Source organism: Bombus affinis, chromosome 12 (genome assembly GCF_024516045.1).
Source record: "Bombus affinis isolate iyBomAffi1 chromosome 12, iyBomAffi1.2, whole genome shotgun sequence".
Lineage (NCBI taxonomy): Eukaryota > Metazoa > Arthropoda > Insecta > Hymenoptera > Apidae > Bombus > Bombus affinis.
Window position 1 is genome coordinate 6059920 of NC_066355.1, and position 23207 is coordinate 6083126.

At 45.0% G+C, this 23207-nt stretch overlaps 1 protein-coding gene across 18 annotated transcripts in view; it reads left to right on the forward strand.

Moving 5' to 3' along the window:
• The window catches only part of LOC126922525 (forkhead box protein P1-like), a 216907-nt gene that overhangs the window by 110808 nt on the left and 82892 nt on the right, over positions 1–23207 (forward strand). For 16 of the 18 annotated variants that reach the window (XM_050735179.1, XM_050735167.1, XM_050735168.1 and 13 more), the window contains one exon: positions 10727–10861. In XM_050735179.1, the coding sequence (XP_050591136.1) occupies positions 10739–10861 (123 nt within the window). In that variant the 5' untranslated portion in view covers positions 10727–10738. Of the gene's footprint in view, positions 1–9424; positions 9843–9880; positions 10199–10726; positions 10862–23207 lie in introns of those variants that run through there. The other 2 variants (XM_050735184.1, XM_050735182.1) reach the window with 2 other exon arrangements.

Sequence of the window (23207 nt, forward strand, 5' to 3'; positions counted from 1 at the left end):
TGATTGGATACATCGACGCTGATATATTCATCCGCAACCCCTAAACTCACCCCTTCAGCTAGGATGAACCACAGAACGACGCCAGCGTCTTGCGTTCACGTCGACTATTATTCATACAACGTATGGGGCTTTACGAGGTGTCTGGGTTATATCTTTGGGACGGTAAAGCGCCATTTTTTGGATGAGGCATTGCGGGTATAACGAAAGATGGAGAAGCTTCTCTGCAAGCCGGCTACTGAGAGATTTCTCTCCTAGAACACCGTCAGCCTAAAGATATTTTTCCACTTCCTTCAAAAATATTTCCTGTTACGTGGAATAAAATCCTTTCAGGCAAAGAAATAGCGAAACTAAAATAAAAATTAAAAATATGGAACCCTATTTATTCTCAAGTAGGCGTTAGAATATTTTTCTATCTTTTCCAAAGCCACTTTCCACCTGCATAGAGCAAAAAATTCCTTCAAGCGAGTAAACAGCGATATTAAACTGCAAATAAAAATTTAAAGTTATAACTATCGTTGACGTCTCGATGAAAAATTTCCCATAGCGCCACGGACGCATACATTTGCTCGATCTCTTCACACCGATTCACTTCCAACCGCCCGATACATTATGAACGAAGAACCTCGCGCGGCACGTCGTCTAGGAACCTACAAATCAGAAATTCGTATCAACGAAACTCGTCTGGGGTGGCTTTTCCCACGGACTCTTCCCTGACATTACACCCTTAACGTCCGCCGCTCGCTGTCCCGGCCTTTACAACACCCAAGCTTTTCCAGCGCGTTCTGCACGCGCCCTGGAACCCCGGATTAAACGGAGAACGAACGATCCGCCCCGGTAATCGGCTCGTCTCGCGACCTCGCGGCCGATGTATAATTTATAAAACGGCATTAAATTGTCTAAATGTCGCGGCTCGGTTTCTAGCTCGCGACGCTTCGCTGCTCTACTCGACGAGGGTTATATACCTATATACGAATCTTTAGTAAATGTATGGGGCACGGTGGTTCCCAAACGGTGGTGGTTGACTGCCAAGAGAAGAACATATTAGCTCGACTTAAGGCGCGGCATAATGATCTCGAGGCGAAACCGTCTTATTCTGCGCTGGATAGCTCGTACAGCGAGTGGTGGACGGGGGCGGAAGGGGGTGGCTTTCGTGAGGGCTGTGGGCACTCAGGCGAAAATAAGTGCGAGTTTCAGCCACCGCTGATTGCGAACCGTGACTCTTCTTCGCGATGCTCGAGCGCAGTATAAAGTAATGTCTTGGTAAGAAGAGGTAGAGAGAAGGGTGTACCGGAGGGTGGGTGACAGAAGCGAGGCGAGCTGGGCCTCGAGGTTCGAGGGTAAGCTTTAAAATCGGCGTCAAACGCGAGGCCACCCTCGGCCGCAAATTTTTATTCATTGACACTACACGGCTGAGCACCCTCCAACCACGAAGACTAAAAGACGGAGGCGGCTCGAGTGCTTCGGTTTTTCTTCGGTCTCGTTGCGCGATATTGGGGTTCCCTCGAGATTCTCCTCCTTATGGTAGTATTATTCGCATTATATACTGCTCTTATTTCGCTGACGTTAAGTGGATACGCGGCGAATGGATACTTATTGTTTTTATCATCTAAATATCGGGCATGGTTATTCGTCTAATTTTTGCATAAAGGAGGCAAGGAGAGTTGTGTATATAGAGTTTTGTGTTTGTGTTTGTGTGTGTATTGATGTTTGGTTGAATAGCCGAAAATTGAGGGCAAGGGATGAAAGTTGCAAGCAAGAAGGAAACTCTGAAACTTCATAAATCACCATAGGGACGTACAGAAGGTGAAAGTGGCCACGCATGGATCGCAAATGTGCGAACGCGCCTCTGCTTCCGAAGGGAGATACTCACGGGCCAAGGTCTTATTTACTCTAAAAGGTAAAAGGGAAAAACCGAGCAACGCGGCGGTCTGTCCATCCATAGCTCGATGGCCACTCACGAAGCCTGACCGTTCTCACAGTAAATATATCGAAGTGAATTGCAACTTCGTCCCTAATCCAACCCGAAAACCCGGTTGCTCGAGGCTTGATCCATGGCGCCACAATAAATTCACTCAAAATTTATAAGGTTCCGTCCGTTTGCTTCTACTTCTAAGATTTACATCTTCTCTGTCATCTCTGAAGTAGCAATCATTGAAAAGTGACAGCTGTTCGCTATCCATTGAAAATATATTCGTCTTTTCTTATTTTTGAATCAAGTTGTACGTGAAACGTAAGATGAAAATATCAGGCGAATATCAGTACGATGATCTAGATACGAAGAAGGAATATCGTAGATGATGAAGCGATCGCTAGTCGACTCAAGTACATTCATCATGCTCGCTATTTTCAATAGATCACGTGGCAGCGTTCTTAGCACGCTTCTTTCATGGAAATTTACCACTTATCCAATCGAAAATTTCGCTTTGACCGAGTGAATCGAGGCCTGTGGTTCCTTTGCGAATGACACATTTAACGAATGTATAATTAATCCTACTGCGTTAAAATGATAATGACAGAGCTTTAGCGTTGGCGTCGTGGCCCGGTAAAAAGGAAACAATCGTAAAATATGCACATATATGCGTGTAAAGCCTAGTAAACCTTTTAAGCTTAACTGCAAAGCGTCCAAAGTTACCTTTTAACGGGTGATTAGCAAAACCGAGCTGACCTTTTCAGCGGCCAATTACAAGAGATTCCGGCATAATCCTATTAACTACATTAGCTCATTATTGCATAACTGTATCTCAGGGTACTGTCCGCTTAGATCTCCTCTTGTAGGATTTCTACGAATATCTATTTCAAAGCACCCTCTCACAGCCTGTTATCGTCCACTTCGTACCAGTAGTTTTCCCGGTCGTTGCTCGAGAAACGATACCGATAGTCATCCAAATCGAATCACCTGCTCATTGTTACAATTTCACCAATTCCAGTTTACGAAAATCTTCGAGGAAATAGAAATACGAGTACTTCTCTTTGGAAGGAACCCTCTAACACTCTTACCAGTCGAGGAATTTGCTACTGGTCTCTCCACGAAGGCTTATCCGAACAGACAGAGATTTTATTTAGATCCCAGGCTATAAATGCGAAACGTTTCGAGCGGTTGGTCGGCCAATCAAACGGAGGGATGAGCCTGAAGGGTGTTAGGACTACTACCCGATGTCCACACCTCTGTTGTCAGCTAATGTCCGGCCATTGTAAGGGGTCGCTCGTAAGCGTAGCGATTCTTCGCCTTTAGGAAGGTGTTGCCACGGAACGTGGCGCGGAAGAGAGGGTGGAAAGGAAAGAAAGGGAGGTGAAAACGACGAACGAAGTCAGGAGCTAGCTCGTATTAGTGAGAAGTTTTCACGGATTCCACTGGCCAGCACCCCGCGCCCCTCTGGATGTTAGACTGGTCGACACCCTTGGTGGCTATCGGCTGACGGCAATCCGGCTAAATCTCTTCCACCATAAACGGCTAAACAAAGAGGTCCATTCTTCAGGAGCAGCAACCCCCTCTGGTTACACTGCCGTCCGGGAGACCCGACCGACCTGCCGACTACCCTTATCGGCCTCTGTCCACCACTTACGACCATCCATCTGGATCGCTTCTTTTCCGAAAGCTGAAAGCTCCGACGAACGTGATAGTAGCACCCATGCCATTGTTCCGCAGGATTTTTCCGCGATACAGCCAGTCTGTTTGCTGCAGCGAAAAATCGAATCGTCACCCCTATGGTGTTACGCAGAAAGTGACGGATGAAGTTGATTCGATCGAATTCGCTACTACTATTCTTCGTTGCGTTTCAGGGTTTCGATCGAGTAAACGTAAAACTTGGAATTTTTCCAAATTCTACGCACGAGTTTTTACTATTCGTTGCTTAAAGGATAAGAGGAATGCGCACCATCACACGATGTCATGTGATTTTATTCGTAGATATGTAACTTTCAATTAATACTCGGGTTTATTGAAAATAACCAATCGAGCTCGCGTTCCACTCAAATACCTTTTCCTAAGTGACGAACTGTACCGTTGGACTTCGTTGATTTAATTTTTAACAAGGTTAGACTGACTCCCTGTTGGTGCTGATGAAAGTAGCGAGGGGATGGTTCGCGACCTTTCTATTTCGTGCAAGTATCATCGAAGGAAGGCCAGACCGAGAGAATGGAAGGTTAAGATCGTCCCTTTCGGTCCATAATAAAAGAAGGCAGATTAATGCCTTCGGTCTTGAATCCAATCAACATTATTCCGACAATAGTCCGCCAGCCAATACCCGTTCTACTTTGCTGGAGGCTGATATTATCAACAGCCCGCTTACCATCCCCCTCCGCCCTGTTCCGCACGACAGTCATCCCCTAACGTCTTCTTCTACCCTCGCGCCGCTTCTCGCTGCTTTCACACCCCTAGACACCTCGCTCGTTCTTAATTCCACGGCCGGATGATAAGTATGCTAACAAGAGAACCACCGGCACGGATACAGGGGGGGGGGGTGGTACGGTCGACTGGTAGCTTAAAGCCAAATTAACGCCACGCACACATAAACGCCGTAGACTTCTTCGTCAATGTTAACGTCTACTGGAGGCCATTAGCCGATCGAACCGCGTCGAAAGCACGGATCGACGTTGGCTAAGGTCGAACGCTTCTCTCTTCGGATCTTCTTCGTATCCTTAATCGCCACCGCGATAAATCAGCAGGAGGAAAAAGCGACGCTGGTCGTTGCTCGAAGCTTCGCTACCTGATACGTCTCTAGTAGCCTCCTTAGGGGTGATTTTTTCGAGGCGGAGCTTAAATGTCGTCGATAGCGAGCGAGTTTACATCAGCGAGTACTTAAATAGGTACAGAATAGGGTGGCCGGTTCTCCTTTTCCGCTTGATTCTTATCTTTGGATTCAATAAAATCGAAGGAATCGAGGAAGAAAGTAATATCCTCGTATGATGGTGGAACAAACAGATATTTCAAGAATCGCCGAAGCTATTTCAGGAAGTATTATTTCCATTCCCTTGGCAGGATCACACAGTGTCGCCTGGCCTTGGTTGTAAACCAAAAGATTTCTTTAACAAATACGTCCATGAAAAACTAATATCCATAGTTCTCGACGCGATCGTCGCGAAGAGAAACGACGAAAGGAGACACACGCCGGACACAACGGGTGGGGTGGAGCGTTTCGGGAACCTATAAAGGCGTGTTTTACGAGGGCAGATAATACGATGAAAGATGCGAACTGCGGCCAGTCATGCCTAAAGAGTGTGTGTAACCGGACCATCCGCCCTCCTTCTTTCACCGTTACGTCTAACCCCCGCGGTTTCGCGGCCTTTCATCGGAAGGGTCGAGGAAGGGCAGAAACCGGCCTTGCTCCTACGCCCATAATATATCAATTTCGTATTCTAATGTCCAGCCGGTTAATTCAAAAAGCGTCGACGCTGCGGAAACCTAAGCGGTCGTGGCTTGCTCACGCTTCCTACCGAGGGTGGACTATCCTTCGTTCTCGTTCCTTTTCCATCCTACGCGTTTTCGAAGAAGCAAAGGGTGGCTGAGAATAGTTGTACGATTCTCGTTTGCAGCCTCATCGTCACGTATGCTGATACGCGCCAGCCTCGCCATCGCTCGCTCGCTCGCTCGCTCATGTCGCACATAATTGAGGGAGAGGCTGTTTGCGGTCCCGCGGGGATGCTCTCATCCCCGATTACCCAATGATGTAGTATCTGCGAAGGATTTGGGGAAGTCGTCGCGAAATTGCGCGACGAAACATAAAGAGATCGGTCAGAGGAGGAAATTCTATATTTTAGGGGTTGTTTGCTGCTGGTTGGCTATATAAAGAGTATTTCGATCCATTGCTTTGATCTGCGGGTGCTGGTAGGATGATAGTGAATTATTTGCTTATAAGGGATTAATTAATTATTAAGAAATACCTTTTATAAGTATATTCTTCCTCTTGAATCTTTCGCCTTACGTTTCGTCTACTTGATACTTGCGTTTGACACTATAGTAGATTAGAACGAAACATCGATCACGCTTTTTCTTCTTAGCCAAGTATATTAATAATACATTGTTATTAATGTCAATTATATATTCGTTTATCAATAAGCGACAACGTTTCGTTCGCAACTTCTTTAATCAGTTTAAATTATCGAATTCTGCTTTAAAATAAAATCTGAATTAATCTGAAAGAATTACACATATGTAGCGAACGTGATAAATATTGAAACATTTAGAGATTAACGGTATAAAATATTGAAGTTAAAGTTAGAATTATGTGACACAACATTATGAGACAAGGATTTAGTCCTGCGTGGCGAAAGGTTTCGCGAATCACCGCGATGATTTCGACATTAGAAAAAAAGCGATGAGTAATCTGTAGTAAAATCAGTCCACGGACTCGAGTGACATAAACTGCGTCGTAGATGGCCGCTTTATAGTCTCGTAATTCTCATCGTAACCGCGGCGGAACGATGCCGCCGCGTTGTCCCTCTGGCCGATCCTTCTGGACGACAGACGGAGAAAGAGATGCCTGCCAGGATGGCCTGGCGCAACCCCGGGAGTCGGAGAGGTTGAGGGATGAGAAAAAGGACGAAAGAGTCCTTGGAGTGGCGCGAACTATTAAAAAGCGCGCGTCCGCTCAAATTCTCGCCGGTAGTAAATTACCCGAAAAAAGAAATAACCGTTGAATTCGACCACTCTCCGCCTCTGTCACCATGCCGCTCGGGTTTTAACCCCCTCCCAGTGAGCTCCTCCTCCTTTTCTAAAGGTTTCGCTTCCTTCTCCCCTCGCGGAGTTCCCAAATCCCCCCTTTTGGCCGGTCCAAGTGTGGCTCGCTCGAGAGATCGTCGGTCTCTCTTTCCTAGGGTAAAAACCCTCTCGACGAGGAGCGCGCCGCGGTCTCAGATAAAAAATTAGCCGGAGTTGCAAACGTTTCCACCTTAAATCATATATTTATCGCGACATTAATTCAACCCTTTTAGGTACCCTTTTTTCCTGGTGGCCACTCCGCACCCGAGACCGAACCGCCTCCGCCTCGTCTCCGACCAACCCCCTACCCCTTACGTTCCCTCCTATCAAGCTCCTCTCTTTTTCCACATCCTGTCCTCGCTCCACCTCCTTCTTGCACCTCGAACTCCTGCGACGAACGATGTCCCGTTAGTCCGCTCCCGCTAATTTCTCAGATTCGAGTATTTTTATGTACCGTCGTGCGAACCTGACGGGGGTAAATCCTCTCGTTTATTATTTAGAAGGGTAGTATGAACACTCAACGGTGTATATATACGTGTAGAAAGGGTGGTCAGGACCTGTGCGCACACAGACGAAGGCGTTTACCTTGTCCTTCTCTCCTTTTTGATGGGGATATACGATCTCGTTATCTCTTCTTACTTCGACTCTCGACGATTATCCTTCTTTACGGTCGGTTTGCTGGATCGCACACCCTCGTGCACCCCTCTTTTGGATACTCGTACGCGTTCTCGTGAACGGTGTGTCGGGATCTATTCTTAAACCCGTGTTACCGTCTGGGACATTGCCTTCGATTTTTAATCCCTTCGTCGTTTGGGTTATATTACACACCCTTTGTCTGGTTAATTGTTCAAAGGTTTGTCTCCCTTATCGTTGACGAATTATATACCCTCGACGTGTGACTTTCTGATCTTTCTACGCAGAATGATAAAAAATAAACGAGAGTTTGAAAATTATAGAATCATTTCACGTCGCATATAATATCATCATAGCCATGCTGGAGCAACGTGACGTAACTAAAAACCATCGGGTCCACGAGAACGCATTACTCACAATGAAATAGGAAACGAGACGTATGTACCTTAGAACCCCAGCGCAACGGTTGTTTACTTAATAAATACATATTTAGTATATGCCACGTACACAAGCCTCACAAGGCCGGCTGCGCCTATTTTTGCCCTAAGTTTTGTTATCATAGGACCAGGCGATGGGTCGCGGTACCCCTCGCCGAACCATCATTGGGTTACGGAATACACCTAGCTGTTCGACAATGGGAACGGCTAAACCCAAGGATTTGCCTCGTGTAACTTCGACGGGACTACAGTATCGTACATTGAATAATATAAATCCGCTGGAGCAATTTCTCTTCGTCACTTCTTTTTGCCCCGTGTATGATACAAGGAACGAGGTTTGGAAAGGGTAGTCGTACAAATTTAAAATACTTTGGCCATTTATCTTTTCTTTATTTTTCTTCGTTACATTGTAACGACAAGAAGGTGTGACAAGAACGGAATAATTCTCCACGTATCATCAGAAAATTTCGAAAGCATTGCTGTACACGGTATCAATTGTAGTACTGGAAATACGAGTGAAAGGAATATTTAAGGACATGCCGTTTCGAGGAATATTTCGTCCCCCATTTCCGGTTCGCCTATACAAACTTGAGCCGGTGGTTCAGGTTGCGTCAGACAACACGTGTACACACGTATTTACGAAGCAACAGTGTGTGCAACCACCTCCTCGCCTCCATGTATATCCACGGCCAGTCAACTAAAGAACGAAATATTCATAATTTATTAGTAAGTCGGTGTATCGAACCGTTTGAGTGTGCCTGACAGTCGCAGACGACTTATCTCCGGTTATCTCGAGAAATATCAACTCGTTAGATCCAGGGTGCTAACGATTCATTTTCTAACGTGTATTTAACTTCCTCTTACATAATTCTCTATATATACAGGAAGTTGGATATCTTCGATATCTTGCAAATCCAAGAACATCGGATTTCTTGCTCCAAATTTCGTTATTCATCGATTTCAGTTATTAATTCCGCGATATTTTTACATCAACTGCTACCCTAAAAATTAGTTTACAGGATTAGCTTCGAAGAGCGGTATATTTCCGATTTTCATTGCTACAGTACAATTATTCGATCAGACGTGCGAGAAAATTCCGTGAATCTTCAAAACACCCTCCAGTAGAAAAATCCAGGAGGCTATAGTTGTCCGTTTGTCGGAGCGAAGAGTCGGCTAGTCCCCCGGTTGTCACGAAGTTAGGCGTCGCGAACAGCCGCTTGCCAAACAACCGTGCGACGATGTGTAATGTTCGAGCAGAGACGAGCATATGGGACGAGAAGAACAGAAGGCAAAGAGAGAGAAGGAGAGAGTGAGAGGGCAGAGGCACAGGCCAAGCTAAGCCGAGGCAGCCAGTCAGCCACACAGAGCCACGGTATACAACGTGCCTCGTATATGATGTACTGGTTTGCCTGGCGGCGGTGGGGTCAGGGACGTGACGAAGGGTGGGTGTTACGGTGGAGCGAGAGGGGCAAAGTCTTCAGACACGACTCTGGGGTAGGGGAGGAGGACAGAGAGCCCGCGATAAGTGGGGAAGGGGAGATGCCGACAGAGAAGGTAGGGCACACAAGAGTAGAAGACGGCGGAGCAGGGCGGGGAGAGAAGGGAGAGCTGAAAGCAGGCCTGTTGGTTGGTTTCAACTATATTTGTTTATATTTACACAATAAGCAACAGCCTCGCTGGTTGGGCTGCTTGGTATGCCTGTGCCGCTTTTAGTGTTTAGTCCTCGCTACTCGGTCGCCGCGTGAACGTTGCTTTTCGTCTTCTTTACGGCGTCGTCGTCCGTTTCGTCCTCTCTCCTCTCCATTCCTCCTCTATATAGTTTTCGTCTCCTTTTACACGCGCTCGTCCCAACCGTTTCTTCTTCGTCATCCTCGTTCCATTCGTCTCCTCTCTTTCTTTTTTCCATAGCCCGCGCACACGAGTTTTGACGGCTCCTTCGTGTCCACGTGCGTGTTGCCAACGACATTTTCCAAGTGCGTATTCACCCCATGTGTGCGCGAGCCTCGTAGACGATGCTGTCGTTTCGTTTTTAGGTTAAACGAACGAAGGAGGAATTCTCGGATCGTAAATTAGTGGTGCGTATATTCGTTTGGTGAAAGAACGCGATCGACGATTCGCGTGATAGTTGTGCGCCAGCTGGAGGATCAGCGTACTTCCGGTATGGTGATTCTTCGCTGTTGAAGACGCTGTGTAACTTATTTCTCCTCGCGAGTGGTGTTTTTATGTGATCCGATATTTACGTTCGCTTTTCTACGCCGTTGTTTTTATTTTTTTTTTTTTCTTCGTGTCGCGGAAAGTGTTATTCGTTGCGAAACCATTCGAAGAAACACGTCCTTCTCTCGCTGTGAGACGCTTCAAATGTATTACGCTTCCATGAATTCTAAACTGGCCATTGGATGACTGAAATTAGGAACTACGAACTTTTCTTAAAGTAAGCGAACTTTTGCGAGTCGAATAATATTGTTTGTCAAGGTACAGGAAAAAGTAGGAGTGTTACGTTATCGTATAGGTTAATTCCTCGCGTGAGAATGCAAACGATAGAATATATTATTAGCGATTCGTTTGTATATGTGTACGTGTGTTCCGCGAGCTAAACATTGTTGCCTTTGCCTCGAGTGTATGGAATCACATGCGTCAGACGTGATCTAAAATTGTTCCTACGTCGAGGGCAATATCGTATAACTAAAGCATATTTCAAAACCTTCGTAGAGCCGGCTATCCTTTTCTTTCTTCTTTTACCGTGGTCCGTGGTTACAGGAAACCCAAACTTTCGTGCTTCGCGAGTGAGAAACATCTCTCGAACGATAGCAGCGAAACGTTGTTGACCGATCGAGAAATTTCGCGGTATGACGTAATATAAGATATCAGTATATACGCGAAAGCGGCGAGTTCAACGATGAAGTTCAGTGCACCAAAGAAGCCAGCAGTCCGATTGACGTAACGATGATCGTGATTTCAGGACGATGGCATAATGGATCATGACACAGACGGAGACGGCGCGATCAACTTGTCAACGTCACAGCGACCCTCCGCCGCCACCACCCCTAACGGTGACACCCCCTCATACGGGCAAGATCAACAAGACAACGACCAGGTAAGGAATTAATCTCTGGAAATTTGCTTTCGATAAGATAACCGCGACGTTTTCTTTTCTTCTCTACGATTCTTCTCTACTTCCCCTCCCACTATCTTCTGTGAAAGCTCACTTTTGTACAATGGTTCCAAGAAATTTCATTCTCACCGAATACGACACGATATTACGAAACTCTCGAATCTCTTTGTCGGACGATGTTTATCTTTGATCGTATTTTTTTTTCTTTCCTGGAATTTATGTGTAACGCGGGAATAGTGTTATTAATAACCGGCGACATCACTCCATAAATAGCACTAATTTTAGAGGCAAACATCTGCTTACGAGCGATAAAACGCTTACTAAGACGTCCGGCTAGACTCATTGATTTCTCGGAATAGAGGAATCTTGACGCGATAAGAGACTCGCGACTGCGATCTATCCCAGCCGTATCTCTGTCCTATGAGTCTCGTAGGGAATGGAAAACGAAATTGAACCGTTTGAACAGCCGCATCTCGCGTCGATACACTTGCCAGGAAACCAGTAAACCGATAACGATCCATGCCTATGGAGGGTTTCGGGTTCAAGCGAAAGTTTCCCCTTCTCTCACGTGGAATAACCGCTTCGAATGCGATACTTGCGACGCGTTTGACACCCAACCACCATAAAATCGAGCCCCCTGATTTCAAATTCAATTCGAAATCCCGAGTTCGCGGCTGTACGCAATATAGCGTTTCGGATAGTAGCGCGAGCACCGTCGAGGGAAACAAATGTTTTATGGCCCTTAAAGCGGCCTTTTCGACGGTTTCCTTTTCGAAAGGGGGACGAATATGGTCGCACGATACCACCAGAGCAGCAGGTATACAGTCACCTTTGGAATGCATATATGCGTGACATATGGAACACCCAGCCTCTGAATGTCTTTTTAGACATATTGTACGTCTCCATATATAAATAACACTTTACTTGGTAATTATTCGTTACGTTTTTTCACTATCTTCTGGTCTTCCATATCTTATTTTAGACAACCGAGAATATATAATATAAAATGCATAAAAACGTCGACAACGCGACGAAGATGTAATAACAGTTTAATAATGTCATAATATTATGCAATATGTTTCAACAAGTGCTTACATTTTTTATAACACGACACGACCTGCAATGTAAATGTGTATACAAGAATTTTTTATAGGGTATCATAGCTTCTTAATTCACGCAGATCATAGGATAAAATCTAAACCGATTAAACTAGAAACAATTTACGCTCGTATGTCACAAGCATATGAATCATCTGGTTAAAATACAATACATAGCTAGAAACAAAGGGACGGCTTGTTTTTAGAAAAACTGATGAAAGCTACGGAATAGTAATTCTTTTCCCGTTGTCAATCGCCATTCATTTTTTTTTTTTTTTTTACTCCATATTTTTCCACATTCATTTTTTCACGAGGAGTCAATATTCCTAACTACGCTTCAACCCATTCGTGCGTTGGATCGGTCGATAAGTCTCCTTTCATCGATAACGGTCACCGGCGGGAAATAAATTATTTTAATAATCGCACAGGCAACATTATCCAGGGTATTTTCATTCGTACACCGCGTTTACGCGCGCGTATGCGTAGATAGTAACGGTGAATATCAAGTTCACGTGACGCACCAGGTAAATACGTGTGTACCACTACGGGCCTATGAATTACACGTGCGACACGTACATCTGCTCGCCTGTTGGTTACGTGTAAACAGAGATTCGCTTATCGTCAGTCTGACACGTATACATAAGTATACTGTTGAGAAGAGAGGGAGAGAGAGAGAAAAAGATATTTTTGGTATTATTTTAACGACACACTGGTCTACTTTCTCGACGCGTTTTTAGTTTAAATGCATTCGTTGATTTGTGATTAAAACGAGCTACGAAAAGCGCATAAATAGAACCATCATCTAGTTTACACGTCAATCGATAAATCGAACGATTAATTTTCGGTTACTTATAACATATTTAGATGTCAAACAAGCGTACTGTTGTGTTCGATGGTAAACGAAAATGTTAGATTCGACACGACACTCGTGTTGTATAGATCGTAAAGGTCTTTTCGACGGCGTGAGATTCGAGACGATTCGAAGATCGAGTTTTGAGAAACTATCAAGTTCTGCTGACCACTCGCCAGCTCGACCGCGACTTCCTGTCCTCCTCCATTGTCCCATAGACGGGGACCAGTCCTGCTGGCCACCGTAACTTTAGCGCCAGTGCTGATGTTCCAACTTGTCGGCTCTGTTAATACCTTCAATTGTTTTCGTCGGCCAATTATTTGCAATTACAAACTGTCATTGTATTTATTAGATTATTATTATTATCAAATTGCTTCTTTATATTCATTTCGTCTTTGAAACTTGTTTTATCGTTGATCTTCATTTTTATGTGGACGACCGAAATAGCATAGTTGTCCAACGAGTAGGCAAATACGATTGAAACATTGGTCTTTCAAATTTTTGCATGTATTTCGAAGTAGACGTACGAGAGAATGGGGATGCAGAGTGGCTTTGTGATATCTTCGCTAGAAAATAAAAGGATCATTAAAAGAAATACACGTAGAATCGGATGGTTGTCGCACTACGCTTTCGTTTTATAATTTCTTGCGCCCTTTTTGTCGTGCTTTATCTCGATATCGAATCACAGTCATATTTCGAAAGAAGGGTGAGACAGGAAAATTTATTACGAAAGCACATGATATACAGTGGCTATAAAAAATATCTGCACACCATTGTATTTATTATTTTGCATCTACTAATTAATTAAGTCCAACTGTATCAAATTTCGTGTCATTTAGCGTTACTTTTGTGTGATTACAATAATTGATATTATAAAAACGTAATCTGGATTCTGATAAATAAAACGCTTCGTCGGAGAATAAGGAGAATAAGAATGTAAAATTAGATTGCAAATATTTTCCGTAACCATTGTAGGTCACCTCAGGGGAAGACGCGTCGTGTTCCATTATCCTTTCTTCGAAATTAATGAGCTAGTGTTCGCACGAAGGTTGACGCGAAACTTGGCTACAAGAGACGCTGGCCACGTGAGTTTCAGCTCCGAAACTGAGATGTTGGTTGTCGCGAGACCAGCCACCTTAAGTTTCTGTGGTTTCAGAGTCGATCGAAATCCCGCGGTGTTGGCTGACGCTGTTTATAATTTAGCAGGTTCTCTGAGTGGAGGGTTGCTCGCAAGGCTTCGAACAACGTCAGTGGAGACCTGTGGGTTCTCGAAGACACGGAAGTTTCTTCTCCAAATTGGCATTTCTCGAAACGAACGCAGAGAATTGTATACACAGATCGATAATCGCGACTATCCTAAACGAAATCGTAATAGACGCGTCCCTATGAAATCGCGAACTGACGTACTGACGGAGTAGTATCGAACTGTACGGACTCTATCAACGGATTAACAAAATAAGATATTCGTGAATAATACAGCCGTGAATTTGGTGGTTGGGACAGCGCGTTTTCGTCTGACCCGTGGAAAATAAAGTACCTCGACCTGTATCCGTTTTGATGGAACGCCGTGGCTAAACTCGGTGCAGGCGAATACGGCGATTGCGCGTTAATATTAGCTCGATAGTCGATACCGCGAACATTCTGCGATCGTTAGACGAGAGGGGACAGAAAATAGAATTCGATAAACCGTTTCGTGCAACCTCCGCTTCATATTTCGTCCAGTTTTTCGTCCTAATATATTACAACGTATCTCGTGTACATCGAGCTGAACCAGTTTCAAAGACGGAAAGCGAACGCGAAAGATCGAATTCAAACGTGACGAGACCCCTCTTCTTAGTCCCTCGATCAACTCGGAATTCGTGATCACGACGTTGGTATTCACTGATTAAACAAACTTTCGCCGGTGTGTCGATATTTCATTAGAATCACGGGGGTCGTTTATCCCGACGATTAATATCCAAACGGGTCCGCGCGAGGATGAACAAGAATCCAGAGGATCTGGCCGGATAAGAGCCACAGTACGGGTATTGACGAGGTCGTTCGCTCCTTCCTTGAAATGCAAAAAGGGGTTGCGTAGAGGCAATGGCGAAGGGGTGCTTAGCGGGAAGAAACGTTGGGTGAAAAATAGAAAAAGCTTGGGATGGAAGAGGAGGTGATGGTTGTGATGGCGTTGGTGGACGAAAGAAGAGGCGAAGAAAGGGGAGAAAGAAAGTCTCGATGAGAGACAAGCGGAATTCTCACCTTCGACTCCCCTCTCTCGGATCGCAAATTGCGGATAGGCTGTCCTTTCCAATCAAGCTTCTGCTCGGCATCCCACACCCGTTTTCTCCCCCATCTCTTTTTGCTGCCCAATTCTTCTCCCCCATCCTTTGGTTCCGTTATACTTTTCTACCCTCTTTGCGCTACTACCCCCGGTATTCGAGTGCCTATAACCAGGCTGCAGCCTGATCCGCATCCACGCTCTCCTCGTTCTCTTTCTCTGCGGCTCGAGAGCCGAATCCCGTCGTAACTTTTACGTAACACGCTTCGCTATGAATATCGATGCCCGGGGAATTAAGGAGAACTCGCTTTTCTGTAATTGAAAGAATTTTTGTCGTGCTGAGCCAGCTGGCCTGCGCATAAAAGGTTTCCTTCGTTTTCGCGCTCGCTGTGTCTCTCGGCGATCTTCTTCATTCTTCTTTCCGTTTTTTCCTTTTTTCTTCTTTCTTTTTCTTTTTTAAGTCGGAAGCAAAGGCTTTTTCCTGGTCGCGTGAGCACCAACGTCGGATGACGACGGCGACGAGGATTTTAATAAATTACTGAAACCGTTCACTGACTGGTGACTGGTTCAACTTCCGCGAGCCGCTCGTTACGCGAATGAGATACTCTTATTTCATTTCTCGCTTAGTTTCTCAGTTAGGGAAACGTGCAATTTTCCGACAGATGAACGATCCTTGACCTCGTCTCGCGTTATTTCGCTGAGCCTTACCATTGATTCGCTTGCCTTCCACTTTGTTTGAAACGAATAAATCTTTTCTTCCGTTTCTTCTATAAATCACGTAACAACAACTAACATTTATCCATATTTCAGTTTCAGAAATTATATATTACAGTGAAAGTCGTTTATTTTAACTAGATTGATAATCAGTTTCCGTAAACAAATTGTTATTAATGATTAATCTCGGAGAAAACTCGATAAGCAGACTAATTCGATCCGTTAGCATCGTAAATTGCTGACGATTGCGAAGAAACAAGACCGAGGTATTTATTTTGGATTCGTGCCAAGTGTTTCGGCGATGCCTGTCAATTTCTGGAATATTCAATCAGCCAAGGAACAGGCGGGTAAGAACAGATCGCCGTGATAGAAGCTGAGAGAATTCAAGTTCGCCACAACATCGCGACGTCTCGCGTAGTCCTGGAAGTCTCGGTTTTATCTACATTATTAACCGGTTGAAACCTCACGGCTGTGTACTTAAATCCAATCTAGAAATCCCACCCTTCTACTCTCCCACCTTGCTACCCCCGAGGGGCGAAGGTCGACAGAGACTGGCAAGGGCGATTACCCTCTATTATTCACACGCTCGATTCCTGCCGCTGAGTGATACCTGAGAAAATCTAGTAGAACATCCTCCCAAATTTCAACGATATCTTACGACGATGTCTCTCTCCTGACTTTTTTCCTCGGACACCTCTTTTCCTTGTATCCTTGGCGCGCGCAATTAGCTTTGACGGAATTGTCAGTAGAAACGGTAGAAATGTCGTTGAACATTGATAGAATAAGGTAGTTAAAGGATGTGTGAAATTCAAATTACATATATGAGTATATGTGCAAAACGAAGAATTGACGGTCCAGGACCATTCGTTTGTCAAGCTCCTTCACGTACCTTTTTTCGTAGTTTACCGTGGCAGACGAAAGATTTATTAGACAGCGGATTTCTCGTAGAGTTCTGTGTAAACCTATAAAACGCGACAGTCTTTATCTCATTTTTATTTGTAAAATATCACTATACAATGAATAGTTTAAATATGCCGTAATTTGTTATATTATTAAACAATAAAAAAAATCGGTAAAATATATAATCGAAGAAAAGTACATGATCGATTGTCGTATTTCGTAGAGTCAACGTAAGGATTCAGTTGTCGCGAGATCAATACGGCGGCAACAAAATAATAGTTCTACAGTTGGAATATAGAAATAGAAATTCTCGCGACACTTGTTCATAATATTTTTAAGCTCAAACTTGCGTAAAAAGAGAATTCTACTTTTTCTAAATGCAGGCAGAATTTTACGAGAGACGCGGATTCGTATCAATACTTTTCTTCATCGCTGTATATTTCTTTGCGCTTTTTTATGAATCAACGAAACAGTTGACGAGAAACTGTTAGGTAATGGAGTGGTCACGTCGATAGAATGGCGTCGATGCGATTCCCGGAGTTTTTATGATCAGCTTCGCGTCGGTTGACAAAACTACGAGGCTCGGTTGGCCACCTGAAATAACTGGCAAGAGAATCGCGGCCAAACATTTCGTGTCGCTTCGTGTAAACACCATCGGATACCGCTAAATCTTTGCCGCGTCTCTTTCGCCTCGGAAATCTCAAACACCGAGGGGATTCTACGCGTAGTACACCTGAAACAACTGTGTTCCCACGTCGCGCGATCTTTAAACATCGGCCCCGTGTCTATGCCGAGTAATCTCTTTGTCTTTCATATTCGTAATTATTTGCAACGGATCGACAATGGTGAATATAAAAGAAGTTCGCCGATAGATACGGCTAGGCTCTTAATAGGACAGTATATTTAAACGGGTCTTTTCTCGAAACGTAGTCGAGTCTAAAGCGTGCGTCGTATATAAAACGGTTGAATATTTTCACATCTGTTTGGTTTTATCTTGACGAGCACACGCGCCAGTCTCGTTTTCCTTATCGGCTTTTATCACCGACAACAGTGGCGTGGCAATAGGGATTTCGTCACACCTTTCTCAGCGTCAATTCTTTTCGCGACGTACCATTTTCTCTTCCTATTACATACATACGTCGGGAAATATATTTCATCTATCTCGGATCGATACTTTGGGCTCGAGTACTTGCGAATTGGAAGAAGATAGCACCGAACTCGGCATCCTACCGCGGATACTCTGGCGCCAGACGGTGAAATTTAATTAAAAGCACGCGCGATGATTATTTGCGGAGACGGCGTTTATTTTGGAAATTGCGTCTCCCACGGTGTCTTCTCGCGAATTCTCGGATCCTTCGCGAGAGTGGGGTGGAGGTTTAAGAGAGGCAACGCTTTTGCCCGAACAAAAATATCGTCCATCGATATCCATAACGCCAAAGGAGACACACGTATATCGAAAATGTTGAACGAGAGAAATTCGTGGCAAAATAAGGGGGATGCAACGCAAGGGGTGTATTTAACGAATTAGAGGACACAGCGTTTTGCAGGGGTTGGAGGCTCACATAAAAAAATGTGCATATGGTGGAAAGAGTTTGTGGATTGTCGAGGAATCCGGTTGGAGGGAAATGAGGGAAGAGGGATGAAGAAGAAAGAGTGGTTTCGCGCGAGGGACAGAAATAATGTGAAAGAGGAGAAGGGAAAGAGATAAAGAGAGAGAGAGAGAGAGACACGCCGCGGCAAGAGTAGTAGAGACGGGGGTGAAACGTTGGCTAGAATAAACACATAGATGTTTTCTTTGTTCCTCTAAACTAAACAACCAACGAGGAATCTAAACAGAGGCCAGAACCCAAATTCAATTTGGTCGCCGCCTCCATCTCTACCTTCGGCTGTTCTACGGACGAAAGGTATCCTTCCACCCCCCTCTTTCATCCGCTCTGTCTTTCTCGCGCGGACACATTGCACGCACCCCACTGCGTTACACCCCCTGGTTGCCTTTCACCATTGTACACTTAACGCCGCCAGGATAGTACCTAATATTTACCACGGTTCTCTTATACAGGGTGACCGATCCCACACACGCGAACCTTTAAACAATACACGGCCACCGTTTAATACCTAAGTAAGCTTCTATCGAACCGACGCGTGTGCTTCACTGCGAACGCAGGCTATTTTTCTTGCAAATGACGGTGAAGAAAAGTGGGTGTTAATTAATCGAGTCTCTTTAACGATTTACATGCCACCCTTTTTTTTGCCTACATTTACATCGACCAAATTCTTTGGATTACCGGGCGCGTACGGTTAACAGGGAATGGTTTAGTGCTAGCTTAAATACCAGTAGAGTTGTTTCGTCTGAATTTAAATCTTCAAATTACAATTTAGAGCTTAGTTTGAACAAATTTCTATTTGATGTTTCAATCATCGAAAAAGAAATTCTTCTTGATATTTAATATTTAAACTGAAGGCTTAAATTTAAACTAAATCCATTACTCTCCTCCATAGAACGTCTCTAGCTTACAATTCAAGTAACCCAAATCTCACAATGTCTATCTTCTTTCTCTGTGAAAAGGTCCGGTAGTATTCCTGAAATAAAATTACTACCTGTTCCATGATCAACGAATTACGAGGCAGACTTCTGATTTATTAAAATCTAAGCGTGTATTTAAACAGTAATGGAATTTTTCGATTCATTTTTAACAATTAGAATTTCCTATTCGATAACAAGAACAATCATTTACCAAACACATATGTGGACCGATTCCATTCAGAGGTGGCTCGTCCGATAATCCCAACAACAGCGCAGTGGGTAACTGTTCCCTCGCTCTTCAAACAAGCTCCTTCCGAAACTCCCAGAAGGCTGCTCATGCTGTTATTTAACAACGCGTTATAGAAGACTGGGTTGCGATATCACGTATTCGATGTGTATAGGAAGAGAGGCTGCGATGGACGCGGTCGTGCACGCGCAAAAGGTACGTACGTAAATACCGGGCACGCCTGGGCTCTGAGCCGGGCAAGAAAATATAACAACGAAGCGAAAGTCTATTAGGATTTTCATTTCCTGAATAAATAAAACTCGTCGAATCGTTTAATACCGCGGAGAGGAGTTCGCACGTGCACACGGTAATCCCAGCTTCTCGTCGGAGAATACCGATCGCGTATTTTCGCGCGTGCACGTGGAATCTGCGCGGATGTTTCGTCAAGTTTCTCCACCCTTGGTACGTCCTCTCTGCACTACCTATCCATGTATTCGTCACGTACGTATGTATTTCTCACGTGTACGCGTATCCGTTGAGGAGCGCACAACGATCAGTTGCGAATGTACGATTGGCAACGTTAACCGTGAACTAGACGTTAAAACGGCGAGTTTTTTTGAAAAATACCGGCGCATTTCCCCCCCTTGTGTACCGACCAAAGAAGCATTCGATCGTTGGAATGAAACCCCATCGTTTGTTTGTCGAACGAGCCCCGATTCTCCGTGTATGTCCCATGTACTGTCCCGCGCCACTATTTTCATCATGTGTACACCCAATTCGCTATTTGCACTTTTACCTACTCGTACGAATCGCATTCATTCGTCATTGTCTTCATTTCACCTCTTTCTATCGTGTCCTACACGAAACAACCTTTATTGGCGAACACGCTGTAGAATCGGTGAATTTGAAAGGTAGCTCCGATAATTCGATCGATCTCGTTATTAACGATTCGTAGGCACCAGCAGGATGGAGGTTTCAGCCGATCAACAGGATAGGGATTCGTTGAAGGGCTGCATCGTATTACGCGCCACGGGATTTCTGTCGTGTAAACGCTTGAAATCGAAGGAAGATCGGTTTTGAAGGACAGGTGGAAGGAACGGATAGAGTAACGGAGACGCGGCGAGAGGGTGGGACTGAACAAGTCGAGGAGAAAAAAGGGAAGTAGAATTAAAAAGAATCTTTCTCTCTCCGGTTGCGATGCTGGGTTGCAGAGTAACATGCAGGTCCTTCTCATCCCTTGGCCGGAATAAATGCGTACATCCCTCCATCCTCCCTTGTAATAATCCCTTCCGGTTAATCTGCTCCAATGTAGCCTGCAGCGGGAGTCGGTATCCGATGAACAGGAACGTGTGCACGCTCTTCTATCAAGCTCTGCACGTCGACGAAAGCACCGGTTTCCTACGCTTGCCTCTGGTACACACACTTCACCGGTTTCAGAAGGGCGAGGGGTGGTGTACGTTTCGGGGGTGGTGACGCCGACAGACCCCCTTGTTCTTTCGCGAAAAACGAATAAATAAATATATATATACTCGCGAACACCCCCCACATGGTTCACGTTCGTTCCACGATGCATAGCCGAAAAAGGGAGATACATACATATATACATGCATGTCGGACGTTTCGAATGGAACGGTTGTGACGGGCTCTGCTATAGAAGAAGGGAGGGAAGAGTCGAAAAAGAACGACAAGTAGCCCTTGATACACTTCTCTCTTTCTGCCTAGCAGTGAGAGTGCGTAGGTGCTGTTGTAAATTATAACTTAGTTTGCGTTAGTCGAGCGCGCGCGCGTGTATCGGTGCACAGGAGACAGTGAAAAGTGAACAGGTATTTTTCTTACGGATATATGGCTTCCCTGGAAGGTCGGAGCTTTTTAATCGCACGGCTTTCAGCCGTCGCTAATAACAGGTCCGCTGGCAGTGGCCGACTCTTTCTCCGGGATTATTTAATTGGATGACGTATCGTTTGTTTCGCGATAAATAGACGAGGTTTCAAAAGGAACATGTAAAAACTCGTAGGAAAGATACTCGTGTATTCTAAAAGCTTCGTCTGTTTCACCGTGAAAGAAAGGGTAAATCTCGAGAGAAACGAGTACAAATATATATATATTTATAGGGAGTGTGATGGTATAGAAAAGCTGCTTGGAAAAGAAAATCGACAATGTCGTGGTGATCGTCGAATTAGGATTTAACGGAATAACGAAACGATCTTCTATCTCCGGATCTAACGAACCTCGAGAACACTTCGAGTCATGGAACGTGCAAAATAAATCCTGGCGACTCGTATTCGTGCATGTTCCTCAAAAATAGCGATTCCCTCTTGAAGTTGGACAAAAAAGGGGGTGCAAGAAGCGGAGATCGGGGCGGGGGCAAAAAGAAAGGACAAGTGGCCCTTCGTAGGTTTGTCTATCCGAGTGCAAATATAGACCCGTGCAAACGGGTTACGCTCGAAATTATAGCGAGTGTCTCGCCCTTTCTTCCTCGGTTTTTTATCCAACCCTCCTCCCCCAAGGTGCCTACGGATCCCTTCTTCTCTGTGTCGACAAAAATGTACCCTATATCTATAAACAAACGAACAGTACCTGTGCAGTCGGTTTTCAGGGTAACACGATCCCTCTTGCCGCCTGGTCGGACCCAGGGCAAAGAATGTTAAGTAGCTACCCCTTCCCTTACCGCCTTCGCAACTTCCGACCAACCTTTGCCGTTCCTTCGTTCCTGATATTTTCATCTATCCGTGTAAATGTACTTAGCGTGGGCGCCTGGTTTCCACCCTCCATCCTGCCGCCACCATTTCTCTCTCTTTCTCTCTTTTCCTCCCTTTCTCTTTCTCTCTCTTGCTAGCTTTATTACGTGAATTTGGAAGCGCTGTAAGCGACTACTGCACTACGGCTGAAATAGGAGAAAGAGAGGGAGGGGGTGGCTGTGCGAGCCGGAGGCAGGAGGAAGTAGATGTACGTTTCGCGAGAGGTACGGCTTTCGCATGGGGGTGGCGGTGGTCGAGGAAGAGAGAAGGGGTGGCTGGGTAGCCACTGTACCATGCCAAGCTCTGAGAGGCCGCCTCTTCATACCCTGGATATGCATTTTCTGCCCCCTACCATTCCTCACGAGCTGCTACCCCGCTTCTATGATATCCTCTGTCGGTTCCTCTTATTGCTCACGCTCGTCCACACGAAATTCTCTATGTGTACGTATGTATATGTGTTTCCTCGACGTATCTATCAGGACGTACGTATATGCATACGTGTGTGTGAGTGGATGGATGGATGTGTGTACACGTCGTGTCGGCGAATTCACAGGTTCCTCCGCGCGGTCGTGTGCAAGTCGAATATGTCCGCGAGGTAGCCTCTCTCTCCCACGTGAGTTTACATTTTAATCGTGTGAGTGCACGCTAGGCGCACGCTAACTACGGTCACGTGGTGGCCGTACTGTTAATTCGGTTTACGAGCGACTATCAAGGATATAAGAGAAACGAACGACCGCGGAGCCGCGCCATTTCGGAGGCGACACCGACCTCTATCTTTCGCACGCGACTCGCTTTTTTATACAGTATGAAGAATCGGCCGACACTTTTTTACTCACCTGTTTTCAGAATTCCTTCCTTTCGACGTGCTATGCTTATTACGTTCGGTAAAAAATGTAATCACCGTCATACAAGATAGTAATTTTGCTATTCACCGTTGGGACTAATTATACTTAATTCTTTCGGTTCTTAAGTCTCTTTTTTCCTCCTTTCCTTTTTTTTTTTTTTTTTTTAAATAAGAT